The sequence below is a fragment of the Agelaius tricolor genome, unplaced genomic scaffold (assembly GCF_023055355.1).
Source record: "Agelaius tricolor isolate 1412-34295 unplaced genomic scaffold, bAgeTri1.0.p SCAF_66, whole genome shotgun sequence".
Classification (NCBI taxonomy): domain Eukaryota; kingdom Metazoa; phylum Chordata; class Aves; order Passeriformes; family Icteridae; genus Agelaius; species Agelaius tricolor.
The window spans coordinates 913,907-933,679 of NW_027269326.1; the positions used below are offsets into that span (position 1 = coordinate 913,907).

General features: G+C 60.4%; 2 protein-coding genes across 2 annotated transcripts; both read left to right on the forward strand.

The window, feature by feature from the left end:
- Positions 1-748: 748 nt before the first annotated feature.
- LOC139605370 (zonadhesin-like) lies at positions 749-1,720 on the forward strand. Its single transcript, XM_071456705.1, has one exon. It carries the CDS (start codon positions 749-751, stop codon positions 1,718-1,720), a length of 972 nt encoding a protein of 323 aa, XP_071312806.1.
- Positions 1,721-12,384: 10,664 nt separating this feature from the next.
- Positions 12,385-18,165, forward strand: LOC139605402 (dnaJ homolog subfamily A member 1-like). Its single transcript, XM_071456780.1, has 8 exons — positions 12,385-12,506; positions 14,175-14,324; positions 14,394-14,592; positions 15,903-16,007; positions 16,083-16,310; positions 16,390-16,620; positions 17,163-17,263; positions 17,352-18,165. The coding sequence occupies exons 2-8, from the start codon at positions 14,193-14,195 to the stop codon at positions 17,577-17,579; spliced, it is 1,224 nt and encodes a 407-aa protein (XP_071312881.1). The 5' UTR covers positions 12,385-12,506; positions 14,175-14,192; the 3' UTR covers positions 17,580-18,165.
- Positions 18,166-19,773: the final 1,608 nt, after the last annotated feature.

The following is a 19,773-nucleotide window of genomic DNA, read 5'->3' on the forward strand; positions in this document are numbered from 1 at the left end:
GGGCTGTGCAGGGCTCAATCGCCCCGTTGTGCAGCCGGGCGTGGGGAGAGGCGCATAAATCAGCGCGCGGCCAAAAGAACGGGCTCCTTTATGCCGGGCAAAGGGCTGAGTCACAGCCGGACGGGGCACACGCTGACTCGGGCGGCCCTGGCATGGCTGGCACCCGCGGGGGTGCTCAGCATCACCCTGCCCGTCCCCGTGCCCGATTTAGCTCGGTGCTTCCCGCGCCCGGGGATGCTCAGAGCCAGAAGCGATAAGAACCCGACATCGAGCTGCCTTCCTCCCCCCGAGAAACCCCCGAGAAACCCCCGAGAAAGCCCCGAGAAAGCCCCGGCCCCCTCCTCTCCTGAAGGCGACAGATTCCTTTTAAGGTGAAACTCCAACGGATCCAAACACCCTAAGGAAAAAAAAAAAATTAAAAAAAAATCTCCTTGTGCTGAGTTTAATCAGGCGCGGAGCCTGCGTTCCATCACACAGCCCCGCAGCAGCGCCCCCCGAGCCCCCCGAGGGGTCCCCAAAGCTGGGGGGTCCCGGCAAGGGGGTGGAGGATGCTGAGGAGGAGACGGAGACGGCTCGGGCCGTGCGGGGGGTGACATTCCTGGCGAAATGAATCCGCATTCCTGCGGCGCTGACAGCGATCAGGGGGCACAGATGGCGGGGGAGGGGAGCCCCTTCCTCCCACAGCAGCAGGAGGAGGAGGAGGAGGAGGAGGGGAGGAAGCGGTGAAAGCTCGGAGCCAGCCGGGGGGATGGGGGACAGTGCCGGGGCCTTTGGGGAAGAGCCGGGTCTGGGCGGTGCCCGAGGGACCGGCACCAAGAGTGTCCCCAACAGGACCAAAAATGTCCCCAACAGGACTGAGAGTGTCCCCAAAGGGATTGAGAGTGTCCCCAAAGGGATTGAGAGTGTCCCCAACAGGACTGAGAGTGTCCCCAAAGAGATTGAGAGTGTCCCCAAAGGGATTGAGAGTGTCCCCAAAGGGATTGAGAGTGTCCCCAACAGGATTGAGAGTGTCCCCAAAGAGATTGAGAGTGTCCCCAAAGAGATTGAGAGTGTCCCCAACAGGATTGAGAGTGTCCCCAAAGGGATTGAGAGTGTCCCCAACAGGACTGAGAGTGTCCCCAAAGGGATTGAGAGTGTCCCCAAAGAGATTGAGAGTGTCCCCAACAGGACTGAGAGTGTCCCCAAAGGGATTGAGAGTGTCCCCAAAGAGATTGAGAGTGTCCCCAACAGGACTGAGAGTGTCCCCAAAGGGATTGAGAGTGTCCCCAAAGAGATTGAGAGTGTCCCCAACAGGACTGAGAGTGTCCCCAAAGGGATTGAAAATGTCCCCAACAGGACCAAAAATGTCCCCAACAGGAGCAAAAATGTCCCCAACGGGAGTGAGAGTGTCCCCAAAGGGATTGAGAGTGTCCCAAGCAGGACTGAGAGTGTCCCCAATAGGACTGAGAGTGTCCCTAAAGAGATTGAGAGTGTCCCCAAAGAGATTGAGAGTGTCCCCAACAGGACTGAGAATGTCCCCAACAGGATTGAGAATGTCCCCAACGGGAATGAGAGTGTCCCCAAAAGGATTGAGAGTGTCCCCAACAGGATTGAGAATGTCCCCAACGGGAGTGAGAGTGTCCCCAAAGGGATTGAAAATGTCCCCAACAGGACCAAAAATGTGCCCAACAGGACAAAAAAATGTCCCCAACGGGAGCGAGAGTGTCCCCAATATGACTAAGAATGTCCCCAAAGGGATTGAGAGTGTCCCAAACAGGACTGAGAGTGTCCCCAACAGGATTGAGACTGTCCCCAACAGGATCGAGAGTGTCCCCAGCAGGACCAAGAGTGTCCCCAAAGGCATTGAGTGTGTCCCAGCAGGAGCAAGGGTGTCATGGTGGGACTGAATGTGTCCCCAACAGGACCAAGAGTGTCCCCAAAGGGGTTGAGTGTGTCCCCAACAGGACTGAGTGTGTCCCTGATGTGACCCAGCCTGTTCCCAGTGAGATGAAGGATGTCCCTCATGGGATCAGGAGTGCTCCCAGTGGGACCTGGGCTGTCCCTCAGCACTGTGTGACCACAACAGGACCAAACACGACCCTGGGGGGACCAAACGTGACCCTGGGGGGACCAAATGTGACCCTGGGGGTACCAAATGTGACCCTGGGGGGACCAAATGTGACCCTGGGGGAACCAAATGTGAACCTGGGGGGACCAAACACGACCCTGGGGGGAACAAACACAACCCTGGGGGTACCAAACACGACCCTGGGGGGAACAAACATGACCCTGGGGGTACCAAATGTGACCCTGGGGGTACCAAACACAACCCTGGGGGGACCACACACAACCCTGGGGGTACCAAATGTGACCCTGGGGGGACCAAACACAACCCTGGGGGGACCAAATGTGACCCTGGGGGGACCAAACACAACCCTGGGGGGACCAAATGTGACCCTGGGGGGACCAAATGTGACCCTGGGGGGACCAAACACGACCCTGGGGGGACAAAACGCGACCCTGGGGGGACCAAACACAACCCTGGGGGGACCAAATGTGACCCTGGGGGTACCAAACGTGACCCTGGGGGTATCAAACACAACCCTGGGGGTAACAAATGTGACCCTGGGGGTACCAAACACAACCTTGGGGGAACCAAATGTGACCCTGGGGGTACCAAACACAACCCTGGAGGTACCAAACGTGACCCTGGGGGGACCAAACGTGACCCTGGGGGGGACACGGGTGCCTGGGTCACCCCATGACCGCCCTGCTGGGGCTGCAGCTCTCTCCCTGACCCCAAATCCCATCAGACCCAAGCAGGGTGCTCAGGCCCCATGGGCAGCACCCACTGGGGGGGTGCACACGGGCAGATTTTGGGGACCACGCTGATTTTGGGGGGGGCTGAAAAGAGCAGTGCCAGCGCCCTGCCCTCAAACCCCGCTCACACCCGGGACACCGAGCGTGCAAAGGGGGGGTCCCGGGGGCCTGGGGAGGGGGGGGAGCCTCCAATTGTTGCCTGGGCTGGAGCTTTGAGAGCCCCTGGAGCCCCCCCGCAGCCTGGGCCCCCGCCAGCCAGGGCAGGGCTTTGTTTCCTGCCAGCCTGGGCCAGGGGATTTCAATGGAGCCCGCACAAAAAGCTCCCTGTGGGGTGAGCCCGCGCCGGGCCAGGGAGGGGGGAGAGGCGGGATGACCTCAGCCATGACTTCATCCCTCTCCCAGCTCCCAAAATTCGTGGGAACCTTATAAGGAAAGGACTAAAAATACAGCGGGAGGGGCTCGGGCAGCCCCCGCTCCCCCTCCCCAAAAGGGGTTTGGGCTGGGGCCGCCAGAGCCGAGGGGGATGCGCGGTGGGGACATTGTAGGAGTGAGGTTCTTGTGGGTGGAGTGATAAAATTATCCTTTGTTCCTTCAAAAAGCGCCCTGGTTTAGAAAAGGAAGTGAGTTTTTGTGGTCAAACCAATCAGCGCTGAGATTTGGATGTTTGAAAGAGGCTCAGAAGTTTCTCTCTTCCATTGAGTGAAAAGACACCTCACAGGACTTAGGAGACTTCAAATTTAAAGATAGCTGATGAAACAAGCCGAAAAATCTGCCTGGGCAATTAACTAGAAAAGGATATGAGCACAGAAATTAATGACTTTTGTGAGGTGTTTCGCTAAGAGCAAGAACCTCTGGCTCTTAGCTTGGTTTTTCTGTTTGTTATTTTGCTTTTTATTAAACCTTTTTGTTTCCAGCAATGCAACAGAAGCCACCCTGCTGATTTTTGTGCCTCCAAGGGTATCTGAGCTATCTTGGGTGTGTTTTAGACCTCCAAGAACTCATTAGAGCTGGCTTGAAGAAGCTCCTACAACAGGGACAATGCTGTTAATAGGAACCCTGTTAATAACCACAATCCTTTTAATAGGGACCCTGTTGCTCTGATTTTTTAAGATTTTTCTAAGCTTTTTGACGTTTACATTCTTGTAACGAACTTTCTCACACACTTTCTGTAAATAACTCATTGTTTGGCATTCTTTTACAGAAGAAGAGAAATTTAATGAACTGTTGGATTGTGTGGCACTGTCGCCCTCCAACCCACTGTCACCTTTAGAAATCCATAAATGCTGGAGTCAGAATTAAACATCTCTCTTTTTTGCCTTGAAAACAACAATTTTTATGCCTCCAAGGGTATCTGAGCTATCTTGGGTGTGTTTTGGACCTCCAAGAGCTCATTAGACCTGGCTTGAAGAAGCTGCTGTAATAAGGACAATCCTGTTAATAGGAACCCTGTTAATAAACACCATCCTTTTAATAGGGACCCTGTTGTTGCTCTGATTTTTTAAGATTTTTCTAAGCTTTTTGACGTTTACATTCTTGTAACGAACTTTCTCACACACTTTATGTAAATAAATTATTGTTTGGCATTCTTTTATAGAAGAAGAAAAATTTAATGAACTGTTGGATTGTGTGGCACTGTCACCCTCCAATCCACTGTCAACTTTTAGAAATCCATAAATGCTGGAGTCAGAATTAAACTCCTCTCTTTTTGGCCTTGAAAACAACAATTTTTGTGCCTCCAAGGGTATCTGAGCTATCTTGGGTGTGTTTTAGACCTCCAAGAGCTCATTAGAGCTGGCTTGAAGAAGCTGCTGTAACAGGGACAATCCTGTTAATAGGAACACTGTTAATAACCACAATCCTTATAACAGGGACCCTGTTGCTCTGATTTTTTAGGATTTTTCTAAGCTTTTTGATGTTTACATTCTTGTAACGAACTTTCTCACACACTTTCTGTAAATAACTCATTGTTTGGCATTCTTTTATAGAAGAAGAGAAATCTGATGGACTGTTGGATTGTGTGGCACTGTCACCCTCCAATCCACTGTCACCTTTAGAAATCCATAAATGCTGGAGTCAGAATTAAAGTTGTCTCTTTTTTTGCCTTGAAAACAACAATTTTTATGCCTCCAAGGGTATCTGAGCTATCTTGGGTGTGTTTTAGACCTCCAAGGGCTCATTAGAGCTGGCTTGAAGAAGCTCCTACAACAGGGACAATCCTGTTAATAGGAACCCTGTTAATAACCACAATCCTTATAACAGGGACTCTGTTGCTCTGATTTTTTAAGATTTTTCTAAGCTTTTTGACGTTTACATTCATCAATGTACGTTAAATTTACAATACATTCTTGTAAGGAACTTTGTCACACGCTTTCTGTAAATAATTTTATTGTTTTGCATTCTTTTACAGAAGAAGAGAAATTTAGTGAACTGTTGGACTGTCTGGTGTCATTGGAGAGGTGGCACTGTCACCCTCCAACCCACTGTCACTTTTAGTATGCTGGAGTCAGAATTAAACTCCTCTCTTTTTTGCCTTGAAAGCAGCAATGTGTGCGCTCGCGTTGTTTCATGTCCGACACCGACAGCACCCCAAAATCCCGATTGCAGAGCGGAGCAGGGCTGTGGGTGACCCCAGGGTGACGCCCCCATCCCCACAGCGCTGTCCCGTCCCGTGGCACCTCCGGGACACAGCGAGAGGCGGCTCGGTCCCCTCGGGGCCGCCCTTCACCGGGTCAGAGCCGGGAATAGCTCCCGGCGGCTCCGGGGGGCTCGGGGGGCTCGGGGGGCGGCCCAGCTGCCGGGCCGTGACCCCGCAGCCCCGGCCGTGCCCCCGCTCGGCGGCAGCTGCTGCCAGCCCCGGGCGGGGCCGGTGCTGCCCCGGGGCAACCGCGCCGGGAATGCGCGCCTGGAGCCGTCCGTCAGCGGCGGGAGGGGGATGGAGCCCCGGGACAGGCACCCCATTGACGGGGGGTGCACCCCATTGATGGGACAGTGCACCTTGATTGATGGGGGATGGACCCCGATTGATGGGACAGGGCACCCCATTGATGGAGGATGCACCCCATTGATGGGACAGGGCACCCCGATTGATGGGGGATGCACCCCGATTGATGGGGGGTGCACCCCATTGATGGGACAGGGCACCCTGATTGATGGGGGATGCACCCCGATTGACGGGACAGGGTACCCCGATTGATCGGGCATGCACCCCGATTGATGGGGGATGCACCCATTGATGGGGGATGTACCCCGATTGATGGGGGATGCACCCCGATTGATGGGACAGAGCACCCCATGCATGGGGGGTGCACCCCATTGATGGGGGATGAACCCCATTGATGGGACAGGGCACCCCATTGATGGGGGATGCACCCCATTGATGGGGGATGAACCCCGATCCCTGGGACAGTGCACCCCGATTGATGGGGGATGCACCCCATTGATGGCGGATGTACCCCATCGATGGGGGATGTACCCCGATTGATGGGGGATGCACCCCGATTGATGGGACAGAGCACCCCATGCATGGGGGGTGCACCCCATTGATGGGGGATGAACCCCATTGATGGGACAGGGCACCTTGATTGATGGGGGATGTAGCCCCCGGGACAGGGCACCCCATTGATGGAGGATGCACCCCATTGATGGGACAGGGCACCCCATTGATGGGGGATGTACCCCGATTGATGGGACAGGGCATCCCATTGATGGAGGATGCACCCCATTGATGGGGGGTGCACCCCATTGATGGGACAGTACACCCTGATTGATGGGGGATGTACCCCGATTGATGGGGGATGAACCCCGATTGATGGGACAGGGCACCCCGATTGATGGGGGATGTGCCCCATGGATGGGACAGGGCACCCCATTGATGGGGGATGAACCCCCCGGGACAGGGCACCCCATTGATGGGGGATGTACCCCTATTGATGGGGGATACACCCCATTGATGGGACAGTGCACCCCAATCCTCGGGACAGTGCACCCCGATTGATGGGACAGGGCACCCCATTGATGGGACAGGGCACCCCGATTGATAGGGGATGCACCCCTCGGGACAGGGCACCCCATTGATGGGGGATGCACCCCGATTGATGGGACAGGGCACCCCGATTGATGGGGGATGTACCCCCGGGGTGATGCACCCCGATTGATGGGACAATGCACCCCAATCCCCGGGACAGGACACCCCGATTAATGGGGGATGCACCCCCTGGAGTGATGCACCCGGATTTCTGGGACAATGCACCCTGATTTCTGGGTGATGCACCCCGATTTCTGTGCTGCTGGACCCCGGGACAATGCACCCCGATTGCGGGGTCAAAGCACCCCGATTAATGGGACAGTGCACCCCGATCCCCAGGACAAGGCACCCTGATTGCTGGGGGATGCACCCCAATTCCTGGGACAATGCACCCCAATTTCTGGGTGATGCACCCCGGTTCCTGGGTGATGCACCCCGATTCCTGGGACAATGCACCCCGATTCCTGGGACAGTGCACCCCGATTCCTGGGTGATGCAGCCCCAGAGTGAGGTACCCCCGGGGTGATGCCCCCCAATCCCCGGGGCTGCCTTCCCGTTCCCAGGTTGATTCACCCCCCCCGGGTTGGTGTTTACCATTCCTGGGGGCACAAATTCCCCCTGGGGCAACGTTACCCCATTGCTGGAGTGGTGATTGCCCCTGGTGGGGCACGGGGACATGGGGGGTGGCACAATGACATGGGGCGTGGCACAGGGGTGTGGCACAGGGACACGGGTGTGGCACGGGGACATGGGGCGTGGCACAGGGACACAGGATTGTCACAGGGACACGGGGTGTGGCACAATGACACGGGGCGTGGCACAGGGGTGTGGCACAGGGACACGGGTGTGGCACATGGGTGTGGCACAGGAACATGGGGTATGGCACGTGTGTGTGGCACAGGGACACGGGATTGGCACAGGGACATGGGTGTGGCACAGGGGTGTGGCACAGGGACACGGGATTGGCACAGGGACACAGGATTGGCACAGGGACACAGGGTGTGGCACAGGGACAGGGGGTGGTACCTGGGTGTGGCACAGGGACACAGGGTGTGGCACAGGGACTCGGGGTTGGCACAGGGACATGGTGGGGGTGGCACAGGGACACAGAATGTGGGACACGGGCACGGGGTGTGGCACATGGATGTGGCACAGGGACACGGTAGGGGTGGCACAGGAGCACATGGGGTGTGGCCCATGGGCACGGGGTGTGGCACAGGGACACGAGGGGGTGGCACAGGGACACAGAATGTGGGACATGGGCACAGGATGTGCCACAGGGACATGGGGTGTGGCACATGGGTGTGGCACGTGGGTGTGGCACATGGGTGTGGCACAGGGACATAGGGTGTGGCACATGGGTGTGGCACAGGGACACGGGGCAGGTGGCACATGGGCACACGGGGTAGGGAAAAACCCCAGCCCCAGCTCCCACACAGCAGCACCGTGCCTCAGTTTCCCTTCTCACCCAGCCACAGGCAGGATGGGGATGAGCCCAGAGTGGGGAGAGGAGGAGCCCCCCCAGAGCCCCCCTGATTTCTGTACCCCCCCTGGGGACATCAGGGGTGGGCACAGCGAGCACGGAGGTGACAGCTGGACAAGCACAGGTGACACGGTGACACAGTGGGGCCGTGTCCCCCCACCCCAGGGCTGGCCCTGAGCCCTGTGCCAAGCCCGGTCCCAGTGCCCAGGGGAGGTTTGGGGGGCACGGTGCCAGGCCAGGGGCACGTGCTGGGGACAGGATGTGACTGCAGCCAGCCCTGAGTCACCGCTGGCCACCGGATCCAGCTGGGGAGGGACAGGAGGGGACAGGAAGGGACAGGAAGGGACAGGAGGGGACAGGAAGGGCCCTTGGCTCCAGCCCCTGGTCCCCAACAGCTCCCACAGTGGGGCTGGGGGCTCAATCCCAGTTTGGGGCTCATTCCCAGTTTGGGGACCCCCTTCCCAATTTGGGGACCCCCTTCCCAGTCTAAGGACCCCATTCCCAGTTTGGGGGCTCCATTCCCAGTTTGGGGACCCCCTTCCCAGTTTAAGGGCCCCACTCCCAGTATTGGGGACTCCATTCCCAGTTTGGGGGCTCCATTCCCAGTTTGGGGCTCCATTCCCAGTCTAAGGACCCCATTCCCAGTTTAAGGACCCCATTCCCAGTTCAGAGCCCCCATTCCCAGTTTGGGGGCTCCATTCCCAGTCTAAGGACCCCATTCCCAGTTTGGGGGCTCCATTCCCAATCTAAGGACCCCATTCCGTGTTCAGAGCCCCCATTCCCAGTTCAGAGCCCCCATTCCCAGTTTGGGGGCTCCATTCCCAGTTTAAGGACCCCATTCCCAGTTCAGAGCCCCCATTCCCAGTTTGGGGGCTCCATTCCCAGTCTAAGGGCCCCATTCCCAGTTTGGGAACCATGTGGCCAGTTTGGGGATTCCATTCCCAGTTTCAATATCATTTCCCCAGTTTGGGCACCTCTTCCCCGGTTTGGAATTCCCATTTTCACTTTTGGGTACCCTTTTCCCAGTTCCAGTTTGGGGACTGTGTGTCCAGTTTGGGACCCCATTCCCAGTTTGGGAACCCTATGAGACCCTGTTCCCTCTTTGGGGACCCTGCTCCCAGTTTGGGGACCCCATTCCCAGTTTGGGAACCCTGTGCCCAGCTTAGGAACTCCATTCCCAGTTTAGAATCCCCATTCCCAGTTTAGAAACTTTATTCCCAGTTCAGGGAGCCTACTCTCAGTTTGGGGACCCTGTGCCCAGTTTAGAATCCCCATTCCCAGTTTAGAATCCCCATTTCCACTTGAGAGACCCCATTCCCAATTTAGAGACCCCACTCCCAGTTTAGAATCTGCATTCCCAGTTTAGAAACTCCATTCCCAGTTTAGAAACTCCATTTCCACTTGAGAGACCCCATTCCTAATTTAGAGACCCCACTCCCAGTTTAGAATCCCCAATCCCAGTTTAGAGACCCTGCTGCCAGTTTAGAATCCTCATTCCCAGTTTAGAAACTCCATTCCCAGTTTTAAGACCCCATTTCCAGTTCAGAGCCCCCGTTCCCAGTTTGAGGAGCCCATTTCCAGTTCAGAGCCCCCGTTCCCAGTTCAGAGCCCCCGTTCCCAGTTTGAGGAGCCCATTCCCAGTTCAGAGCCCCCGTTCCCAGTTCAGAGCCCCCATTCCCAGTTCAGAGCCCCCATTCCCAGTTCAGAGCCCCTGTTCCCAGTTCAGAGCCCCCGTTCCCAGTTCAGAGCCCCTATTCCCAGTTTGAGGAGCCTATTCCCAGTTCAGAGCCCCCGTTCCCGGTTCAGAGCCCCTATTCCCAGTTCAGAGCCCCCATTCCCAGTTCAGAGCCCCCCTTCCCAGTTCAGAGTCCCCGTTCCCAGTTCAGAGCCCCCATTCCCAGTTCAGAGCCCCTATTCCCAGTTCAGAGCCCCCATTCCCAGTTCAGAGTCCCCATTCCCAGTTCAGAGCCCCTATTCCCAGTTCAGAGCCCCTATTCCCAGTTCAGAGTCCCCATTCCCAGTTCAGAGCCCCTATTCCCAGTTCAGAGCCCCCATTCCCAGTTCAGAGTCCCCATTCCCAGTTCAGAGCCCCTGTTCCCAGTTCAGAGCCCCCATTCCCAGTTCAGAGCCCCCGTTCCCAGTTCAGAGCCCCTATTCCCAGTTTGAGGAGCCTATTCCCAGTTCAGAGCCCCCCTTCCCAGTTCAGAGTCCCCATTCCCAGTTCAGAGCCCCCATTCCCAGTTCAGAGCCCCCATTCCCAGTTCAGAGCCCCCGTTCCCAGTTCAGAGTCCCCATTCCCAGTTCAGAGCCCCTATTCCCAGTTCAGAGCCCCTATTCCCAGTTCAGAGCCCCCCTTCCCAGTTCAGAGTCCCCGTTCCCAGTTCAGAGCCCCTATTCCCAGTTCAGAGTCCCCGTTCCCAGTTCAGAGCCCCCATTCCCAGTTCGGGGTGCCCATGCCAGCCCCTGCCCCCCTCCCAGTGCCCCAGGGCACCTCCTCAGGCTGGAATTCTCTGGGATTCCGGGCCCAGCTGCCCCGGGGCTCCTGTGGGGCAGCAGCTGCCACCAGGGCTTGGGTTTCAGCCGGGGGAGGGGGGATTGATCCCTGTGGGACCCCCCCAGCCCATCCTGAACCCCCCCCGGAGCCAGAGAGGCCCAGCCTGGCCAAACCTGGCTGGGTGGGGCAGCAGGGCTGGGCTGGAGCTTGGGGAGGGGGTGGCAGGGGGTCCCAGCACCCCCAAAGCCCACCAGAACCTCTGGAACCTTCCTCCTCCTCCTCCTCCTCCTCCTCCTCCCCAGGGGTCCCAGGTCAGAGCCTGGCCCAGCCTGGCCTGAGGCCACAGTGGGGGCTCAGGGGGGCACCAGAAATGCCTGAGCAGCCCTGGGGGGGAGACCCTGACCCCCCTACTGCCCCAGCTGAGTGGGGACAAAGGGAATGGGCAGGTCCTAGATCCTGGTCCAGACCCCAGACCCACAGTTCTGACCCCAGACCCACAGTTCTGACCCCAGACCCCCAGTTCACACCCCTGGAAATACCCCAGACCCCAGTTCTGACCCCTGGTTCAGACCCCAGCCCCCCAGTTCTGAGCCCTGGAGAGACCCCAGCCCCTCTGGCCAGACCCCAGACCCCCAGTTCTGACCCCAGCCCCCCAGTTCTGCCCTCTGGACAGACCCCAGCCCCCCAATTCAGGCCCATGGCCAGACCCCAGCCCCCCAGTTGTGACCCCTGGTTCAGACCCCAGTTCTGCTCCCTGGCCACCTCCCAGCCCCCCAGTTCTGCCCCCCCAGACAGGCCCTGGTTCCCCAGTTCAGAGCCCCCAGCTCATCCTTCAGACCCCTCCCCACTCCTGCCCCCCCTCCTGCTAACAAACCCTATTTGGGGAGGGGGAGCACAACCAGGAACACCCAGAAAGGCTCTGCTGGGCACCCCCAGAGCACGGGGGGGGCAGAGCAGAGACCCCCGGGGCCACCCCACCCTCAGTGTGAGCTCCCCAGGCCCCCCCATCACCCTTTTAGGACCCCCAGAAAGGAACCTGGGGCTGCCAGGGACCCCCTGGGACCCCCCCTGTGATTCCTTGCCCTGGTTACCCACACTGGGACCCCCAGGATCCTCCTCAGCACCCCCTTGTGACCATCCGGGACCCCCAGAACAGCCCCTGGGACCCCCGAAACCCCCAGGAGCCCCTCGAGCCTCTCCCGTGACCCCACCCAGAACTCCCGGTGTCCCCACCCCAGCACCCCGAAACTCCCCCAGTGTCACCCCCATGTCCCCCCCCCCACGCCACGCCCAGTGCCACACCCGTTACCACGACCCCATATGACGTCACGTCCTCTTAGTCCCGCCCACCGTAATGGCCCCGCCCACTGCCCCGCCCTCCGCGCGCCCCGCGCGCCCCCTGCCGGACTCCCGCCGCACCTGCACTCAGCACTCTCCCGTCTGATTGGCTACCCGCTCCCAGCCAATGAGAGACAAGGAGTCAACACCCAGCCGCTGTCTCAGCCAATCGCAACGCGAAGCGGCGCCCCGCCTTCCGAGCGGGCAAGCACCGCCCCCACAGCCAATCAGCGCCGGGCCCGCAGGGTGATGGGCGGGCGCAGGAGGGCGTTTCCACCAATGGGCGCGGCGTGCGGCGCGGCGGGGGCGGGGTTAGCGCGGCGGCTTCCAGAGAGTTCGGAGACGGCGGCGGAGCGGCGGCGGCGGCGGTGAGTGGCGGGGGGGCGGCCCCGGGACCCCGCCGCGACCCCCGGAGCCCCCCGGGCTCTCCTCGACCTCCCCGCGACCCCCGCCCCGCCCGTGTCAACGGGGGCCCGGCCCGCACAGCCCCGAGCCGGCTCCTCGGGGTGCCCTGGGGGCCTGCAGGGCTCGGGGGGGGCTCTGAGGCGACCCCTCCTCCGGGAGCACCGGGCTGGGCTCCGCTCCGCCGCTCCGGTGTGCGGTGTGGGGGCATCCCGGGCTGTGGACGCGCTGTCACCGTGTCACCTCCTCCCGGTACCCCCGGTGCGCGACCCGCGGGGCCGAACCGCCCCTCACGGGGTTCCTGGGCTGGGGCGACCCCGCTCGAAGGTCCCGGGCCCAGCCTCGGTCCCGGGGGTCTCGGGGGACAGACCCCGCTCCAGCCAAGGGGATCCCGCCTTGCACTGCCCCGGACGGACCGGCCCCGGGGGACAGTCCCCGCTGTGGTCCCGGGGAGCCGCTCCGGAGTGGGAAGCGGGGGTTATTTACCCGGGCGCTCCCCGCGTCCCCCCGTGTCGCACGATAAACGTGTCCCCACCCCACGCGGCGCTTATCGGCTGTGACACATGGCCCGGGGGGGACCGGGCACCCCCGAGCCCGCCCCTCCTTGCCGGACCCCCGTGCGGTGCCTGGCTGTCCCCGGTGGCACCGGTTCGGACATCCCCTGTCACCCGCTGTGCATGAGGGACAGCAGGGATCAAAGCATTTTGGGGGGACGGGACTTGGGGTCCACTTGGAGGAGCCCCGTGTGGGGTGGTTGTCACCGCCCCCTGTCACACTGCGGGGAAACTGAGGCAGGGCTGTGCATGAGGGACAACAGGGATCAAAGCCTTTTGGGGGGACGGGACTTGGGGTCCACCCCTACACATGCAGGAGCCCCGTGTGGGGTCTGGCTGTCGCGTTGTTGTCACCACTCTCTGTCCCACTGCGGGGAAACTGAGGCAGGGCTGTGCAGGGGGAGAACAGGGATCAAAGCCTTTTTTGGGGACGGGACTTGGGGTCCACTTGCAGGAGCCCTGTGTGGGGTGGTTGTCACCACCTTGTGTCCCACTGTGGGGAAACTGAGGCAGGGCTGTGCATGAGGGACAACAGGGATCAAAGCCTTTTGTGGGGACAGGATTTGGGGTCCATCCCCACACACATGCAAGACCCCTATGTGAGGTCTGGCTGTCGCGTTGTTGTCACCACCTTGTGTCACACTGCGGGGAAACTGAGGCAGGGCTGTGCAGGGGAGGAGCAGGGATCAAAGCCTTTTGGGGTCCTTTTGCAGGAGCCTTCTGGGGTCCATTTGCAGGAGCCCCGTGTGGTGTCTGTCTATCGAATTGGTGTCACCACCCACTGTCACACTGCGGGGAAACTGAGGCAGGGCTGTGCAGAGGAGGAGCAGGGAGGGGGTCCTTTTGGGGTCCATTTGCAGGAGCCTTTTGGGGTGGGTCCATTTGCAGGAGCCTTTTGGGGTCCATTTGCAGGAGCCCCGTGTGGTGTCTCTCTGTCGCGTTGTTGTCACCACCCCCTGACCCACTGCGGGGAAACTGAGGCAGGGCTGCAGCAGCGCTCACTCATCGGGGCTTTGGGGCTCACTCAGAGCTCAGGCTGGCTGGCAGTGCCAGGCTCACAGCCCTGTCGTGTCCCAGCAGGTCACAGCAGGCGGGAAGATGGTGAAGGAGACGGGTTACTACGACCTGCTGGGCGTGCGGCCGGGCGCCAGCCTGGACGAGATCAAGCGCGCCTACCGGCGCCTGGCGCTGCGCTACCACCCCGACAAGAACCCCAGCGAGGGCGAGCGGGTACGTGCACCCCCCTGACCCCCTCCCCGAGCCCCCCGTGCCCAGCTGACCCCCCTGTCCCCTCCCCAGTTCAAGCAGATCTCCCAGGCCTACGAGGTGCTGTCGGACGCCCACAAACGGGCGCTCTACGACCGCGGCGGCGAGCGCGCCATGAAGGAGGGAGGCCTGGGGGGCCGCGGGGGAGGCGGCGGCTTCGGCTCCCCCATGGACATCTTCGACCTCTTCTTTGGAGGGGGAGTGAGGATGCGTGGCCGGGCAGACAGGAGAGGTGAGGGGCTGAGGAGGGGAGGGAATCGCCGTGAGCCTGGGCTGGGTGAGAGGGGGATGGTGGCCAGCATGCTGCTCACTCAGGAGGTGACAGGAGGAGGTGACAAAGCTGCTGGCATCTCTTGCTGGAGGGGGCTGGTGCCCAGCACAGTGAGGAGGTGACAAACTTGCTGGGACCTTTTGGTGGGAGGGGGCTGGTGCCCAGTGTGTTGCTCACTCAGGGGGTGACAAACCTGATGGCACCTCTTGGTGGGAGGGGGCTGGTGCCCAGTACCATGAGGAGGTGACAAAGCTGTTGGCACCTTTTGGTGGGAGGGGGCTGGTGCCCAGCATGGTGAGGAGGTGACAAACCTGATGGGACCTTTTGGTGGGAGGGGGCTGGTGCCCAGCACAGCACTGGTTTGAAGGAGGTGACAAACCTGATGGGACCTTTTGGTGGGAGAGGGCTGGCACCCAAATGCAGTGTGACATGGGCTCAGGGGGTCGCAGCCCTGCTGGGACCCTGTGTGTCAGTGCTGGTGCCCAGCACAGAGCTGGCTCAGGGGATCCAGCCAGGCTGGGACCTTGGTTTGAGAGGATGCTGGTGCCCAGCACAGAGCTGGCTCAGGGGATCCAGCCAGGCTGGGACCTTGGTTTGAGAGGATGCTGGTGCCCAGCACAGAGCTGGCTCAGGGGATCCAGCCAGGCTGGGACCTTGGTTTGAGAGGATGCTGGTGCCCAGCACAGAGCTGGCTCAGGGGATCCAGCCAGGCTCCCCAGGCCGTCTCTGCCCCTCCGGCACAGCCCGCTGCAGCTCCTCACCACCCTCATTACTTTCTCCACCTGCTTCTCTTCAAAGGGCCCTTCCCTGTCCCTGTCCCGGCTTTCCCCCGCCGTCCCCGGCCCCGGGGCTGGGCTGAGTCACTGGAGCAGCCCCGGGGTGGCAGCAGGACGCGGGGCCAGCCCGGTGACTCGGGCCTGGGTCACAGGGACACGGTGACTCCGTCAGCTTCTTGCTGAGATGGCAGGAGTTAATTGCAGGGCGATTAGGAGGCCAAGGGAGTCATCCCAGCCACTCCAGCTGGAGCAGCTGGGGGTGGCTGAGAGCCCTGGGGTGGGAGCCGTGCCCTGCCCACGCTGGGGACCCAGCACTGCCCCAGGGTGGCATCCAGGCTTAGAGTGAAGCCATCCCTGCCCTGTCCCTGCCTCTGTCCTTGAGGAAGGAGCAGGGCTGGCTCACCTGGTGAGCCTGAGCAGTGTCCAGTGCCCGTGTGGCCGTGGCAGGGGGGGTGGCACAAGGCTGGTGCTGAGCCAGGCTCTCCCCACGCCCAGGGAAGACAGTGGTGCACCAGCTCTCGGTGTCGCTGGAGGATCTGTACAACGGCTCCACACGGAAGCTGTCCCTGCAGAAAAACATCATCTGCCGCAAGTGTGGAGGTGAGTGAGGGCCTGAGGGGCTGCCCCAGCACCCCCTTAGCCCCGTGTCTGACCCCCTGCCCTCCCCTGGCACAGGCTGCGGGGTGCGGGAGGGCGCCCAGAGGAGGTGCCCCAAGTGCCACGGCTCGGGCATGGAGGTTCGCATCCACCAGCTGGGGCCCAGCATGATCCAGCAGATCCAGACCGTGTGCTCCCAGTGCCAGGGCCAGGGCGAGTGGATCCGGCCCCGTGACTGCTGCCTCACCTGCAACGGCCGCAAGGTGGTGCGAGAGAAGAAAATCCTCAGCGTGCACCTGGATAAAGGTGAGCAGGGGCTGGATGGCGCAGGGGGCTCACCCCAAAGCGCCACACGGGCTCTGAGCCTCCTCCACCCTCCTCACAGGCATGAAGGACGGGCAGAAAATCACTTTCCACGAGGAAGGGGACCAGGTGCCCGGCCTGGAGCCCGGGGACATCATCATTGTCCTGGATCAGAAGGAACATCCTGTTTTCCGGCGCAGCGGTGACGACCTGATTGTCAGGAGGGAGATCAGCCTGGCAGACGCCCTGTGTGGGTGCAGGCAGGTGATCCACACCCTGGACAACCGCACCCTGCTCGTGTCCTCCCCGCCAGGTGAGGGGCACTCAGCACCTGGGAGTGGCACAGCTCTACAGGGATGTGCCCCCTGTTGATGGAGTGACAAAAGTGTCCTTTGTCTCCTTAAAAAGGAAAAAAGCCCAGTTTATCTCCTCAATTGGGTGAAAAGACACCTCATAAGAGCTGTCCCCATCTCCCGGGAGCACTTTACCTCAAACTTAAGGATGGCCAATTGGACAGGAGCTAAAAAATCCCACCTAAGCAATTTAGTAGAAAAAGAAGAGAACAAGGGAACTAATGGCTTTTGTGAGGAGTTTTTGTGTTTTACCAGGAGCAAGAGTCTCTTGCACCTGGCTCGGTTTTTCTCTGTAAAGAGTTTTGTTATTTTGCCTTTCCAACACCACCACAGAAGCCATCCTGCTGATTTTATGCCTTCTAAAGTAGCTGAGTTATCCTGAGTGTGATATAAATCTCCAAAAGTGTGATATAAATCTCTTACAAGACCTGGCTCAAAGAGACCATTATATCACACCAGGAGCTGCCAGCACAGCGGGCTCACCCTCACCTCTATCTCTCAGGTGACGTGATCCGACCTGGGGACCTGAAGTGCATCCCCAACGAGGGGATGCCCGTCTACAGGAGCCCCTTTCAGAAAGGCAAGCTCATCCTGCAGTTCGAGGTGAGCTGGGCCAGGCTGCTGAGACTCCACATCTCCCACCCGTGGCCTCCCCGAGCTGCCTCACTCACGTTTGCCCCTCTACCCTCAGGTGAAGTTCCCCGAGCCGGGCTGGCTCCCCACGGATCGCCTGCGGCAGCTGCAGGGCTTCTTCCCGCCGCAGGAGGAGGTGATGGCCACGGAGGACACGGAGGAGGTGGAGCTCAGCGATTACACGGCGCAGGGCGGGCCGGGCCGGCGGCCCTACACGGGGGAAGCCTATCACGAGGATGATTTCGAGGAGGGCATGCGGCAGCACGTGCAGTGCCAGACCTCATAGCGCGGTGGGGCCCGGGAGCAGGCGGGGCACGGGCGGGCCAGGGGAGGGGCTGCCACCTTCAGGGATGTACATAGGGCGCCTTTCCTTCGCCTTCCCAGCCCCCCCGGAGCCGGCAGAGCCCCCCCTGCCCTGCCCTGGGGCTGCCCTGGGGGACAGGGCTGGGCTCCAGCTGCCGCTGCTGCAGAGGAGCAGGGGGTACCCGCTGCCCCTGCCTCAGTTTCCCCATCTGCTGTGCTGGAGGCAGTGTGGGGAGCAGGGGAAGTGCTCAGCCCCCTTCGGGGGTGCCCCAGCCCCACCCTGGGGACCTGCTGCCCAGGCCCCCAGCTCCTTGCTTTGCCCGTTTCTTTCCTTACTGGAGCCTGGCTCAGGCCTGGGATGCAGAGTGGGTGGCTCTTTTCTCTTTGCACAGGACAGGAGGGGTTGGGGGGGACCCGTCCCTTCCCTTTAATTTATTTTTGGAAGAATTTTAGAAGTTTTTCTTTTTTTGGGGTTTTGTTTTTTTTTTTGGGAGCTGAGATGGGGGGGTGGTGACTTTGTACTTGGCATTAAACGCAAATCCCAACTCGGTGTGTGGGGTTGAACATGGGACAGAGTGTGGGGTTGAAATTGGGGTCGAGCCTGGGACAGAGTGTGGGGCAGGGTGTGGGGTTGAACATGGGACAGTGTGTGGGGCAGAGTTTGGGGTTGAACATGGGGCAGGGTGTGGGGTTGAGTGTGGGGCAGAGTGTGGGGTTGAGCATGGGACAGTGTGTGGGGCAGGGTGTGGGGTTGAGCATGGGGCAGGGTGTGGGGTTGAGCATGGGACAGTGTGTGGGGCAGGGTGTGGGGTTGAATGTGGGGCAGGATGTGGGGTTGAGCAGGGAACAGAGTGTGGGGCAGGTTATGGGGTTGAGCATGGGACAATTTGTGGGGCAGGGTGTGGGGTTGAACATGGGACTGTGTATGGGGCAGGATGTGGGGTTGAGCATGGGGCAGGGTGTGGGTTGAGCATGGGGCAGAGTGTGGGGCAAGGTGTGGGGTTGAACATGGGGCAGGGTGTGGGGTTGAGCAGGGAATAGTGTATGGGGCAGGGTGTGGGGTTGAGCCTGGGACAGGCTGTGGGGCAGGGTGTGGGGTTGAACATGGGACTGTGTATGGGGCAGGGTGTGGGTTGAGTGTGGGGCAGGATGTGGGGCAGGGTGCGGATTGAGCATGGGGGAGGTTATGGGGTTGAGCATGGGACAGTTTGTGGGGCAGGCTGTGGGGCAGGGTGTGGGGTTGAACATGGGACTGTGTATGGGGCAGGGTGTGGGGCAGGCTGTGGGGTTGAGCGTGGGGCAGGCTGTGGGGCAGGTTATGGGGCAGGGTGTGGGGTTGAACATGGGACTGTGTATGGGGCAGGGTGTGGGTTTGAACATGGGACCGTGTATGGGGCAGGCTGTGGGGCAGGGTGTGGGGCAGGCTGTGGGGTTGAGCGTGGGGCAGCAGGAGCCCCGGGGCAGTGACTCTGCCCTGCTTTGATCTCGGGTGTGCCTCAGTTTCCCCGTCCTTACCCAACCGGGCGGTGCCGCTCCTGCCCTGCCCTCCCCTGCCCGCGGCTGCTCCCGGCTCCTCCCGCTCCAGCCGGGAGCCCCCGGAGCCCCGGCCTGGCTCGGGACGGGTCTGTCCCACTTCCCTTCCCCCTCTGCCAGCCCTGCAGCCCCCCCTGGCCCTCTGCTCTTCTCCCCTGCCTGGAGACACAGCCTTGACCCCGTGGGTACCCCCAGTTCCTCTCCCTGTCCTGGTCACTTCCAGAACCCTCCTGGCCCCTCTGCATCATCTCAGCATCCCTGGAGACCCCAAACTGAGGCAGACCCCCCCCAAATACCCTCAACCCTGCACTCACCCCATGGGAGATTGCACAGCACAGAGCTGGGTTACTGAGCTGTTAAGGGGGACCCCCCAAAAAATAACCTTTAGGGGGGCAAGTGCATCCCAGAACCTTGTCCCTCTGCTCTTCTCCCCTGTCTGGACACAGCCTTGACCCTGTGGGTACCCCCAGTTCCTCTCCCTGTCCTTGTCACTTCCAGAACCCCCCCTCTGCATCATCTCAGCATCCCTGGAGACCCCAAACAGAGGCAGACCCCCCCCAAATACCTTCAGCCCTGCACTCACCCCATGGGAGATTCCAGCCATGGCACAGAGCTGGGTTACTGAGCTGTTAAGGGGGACCCCC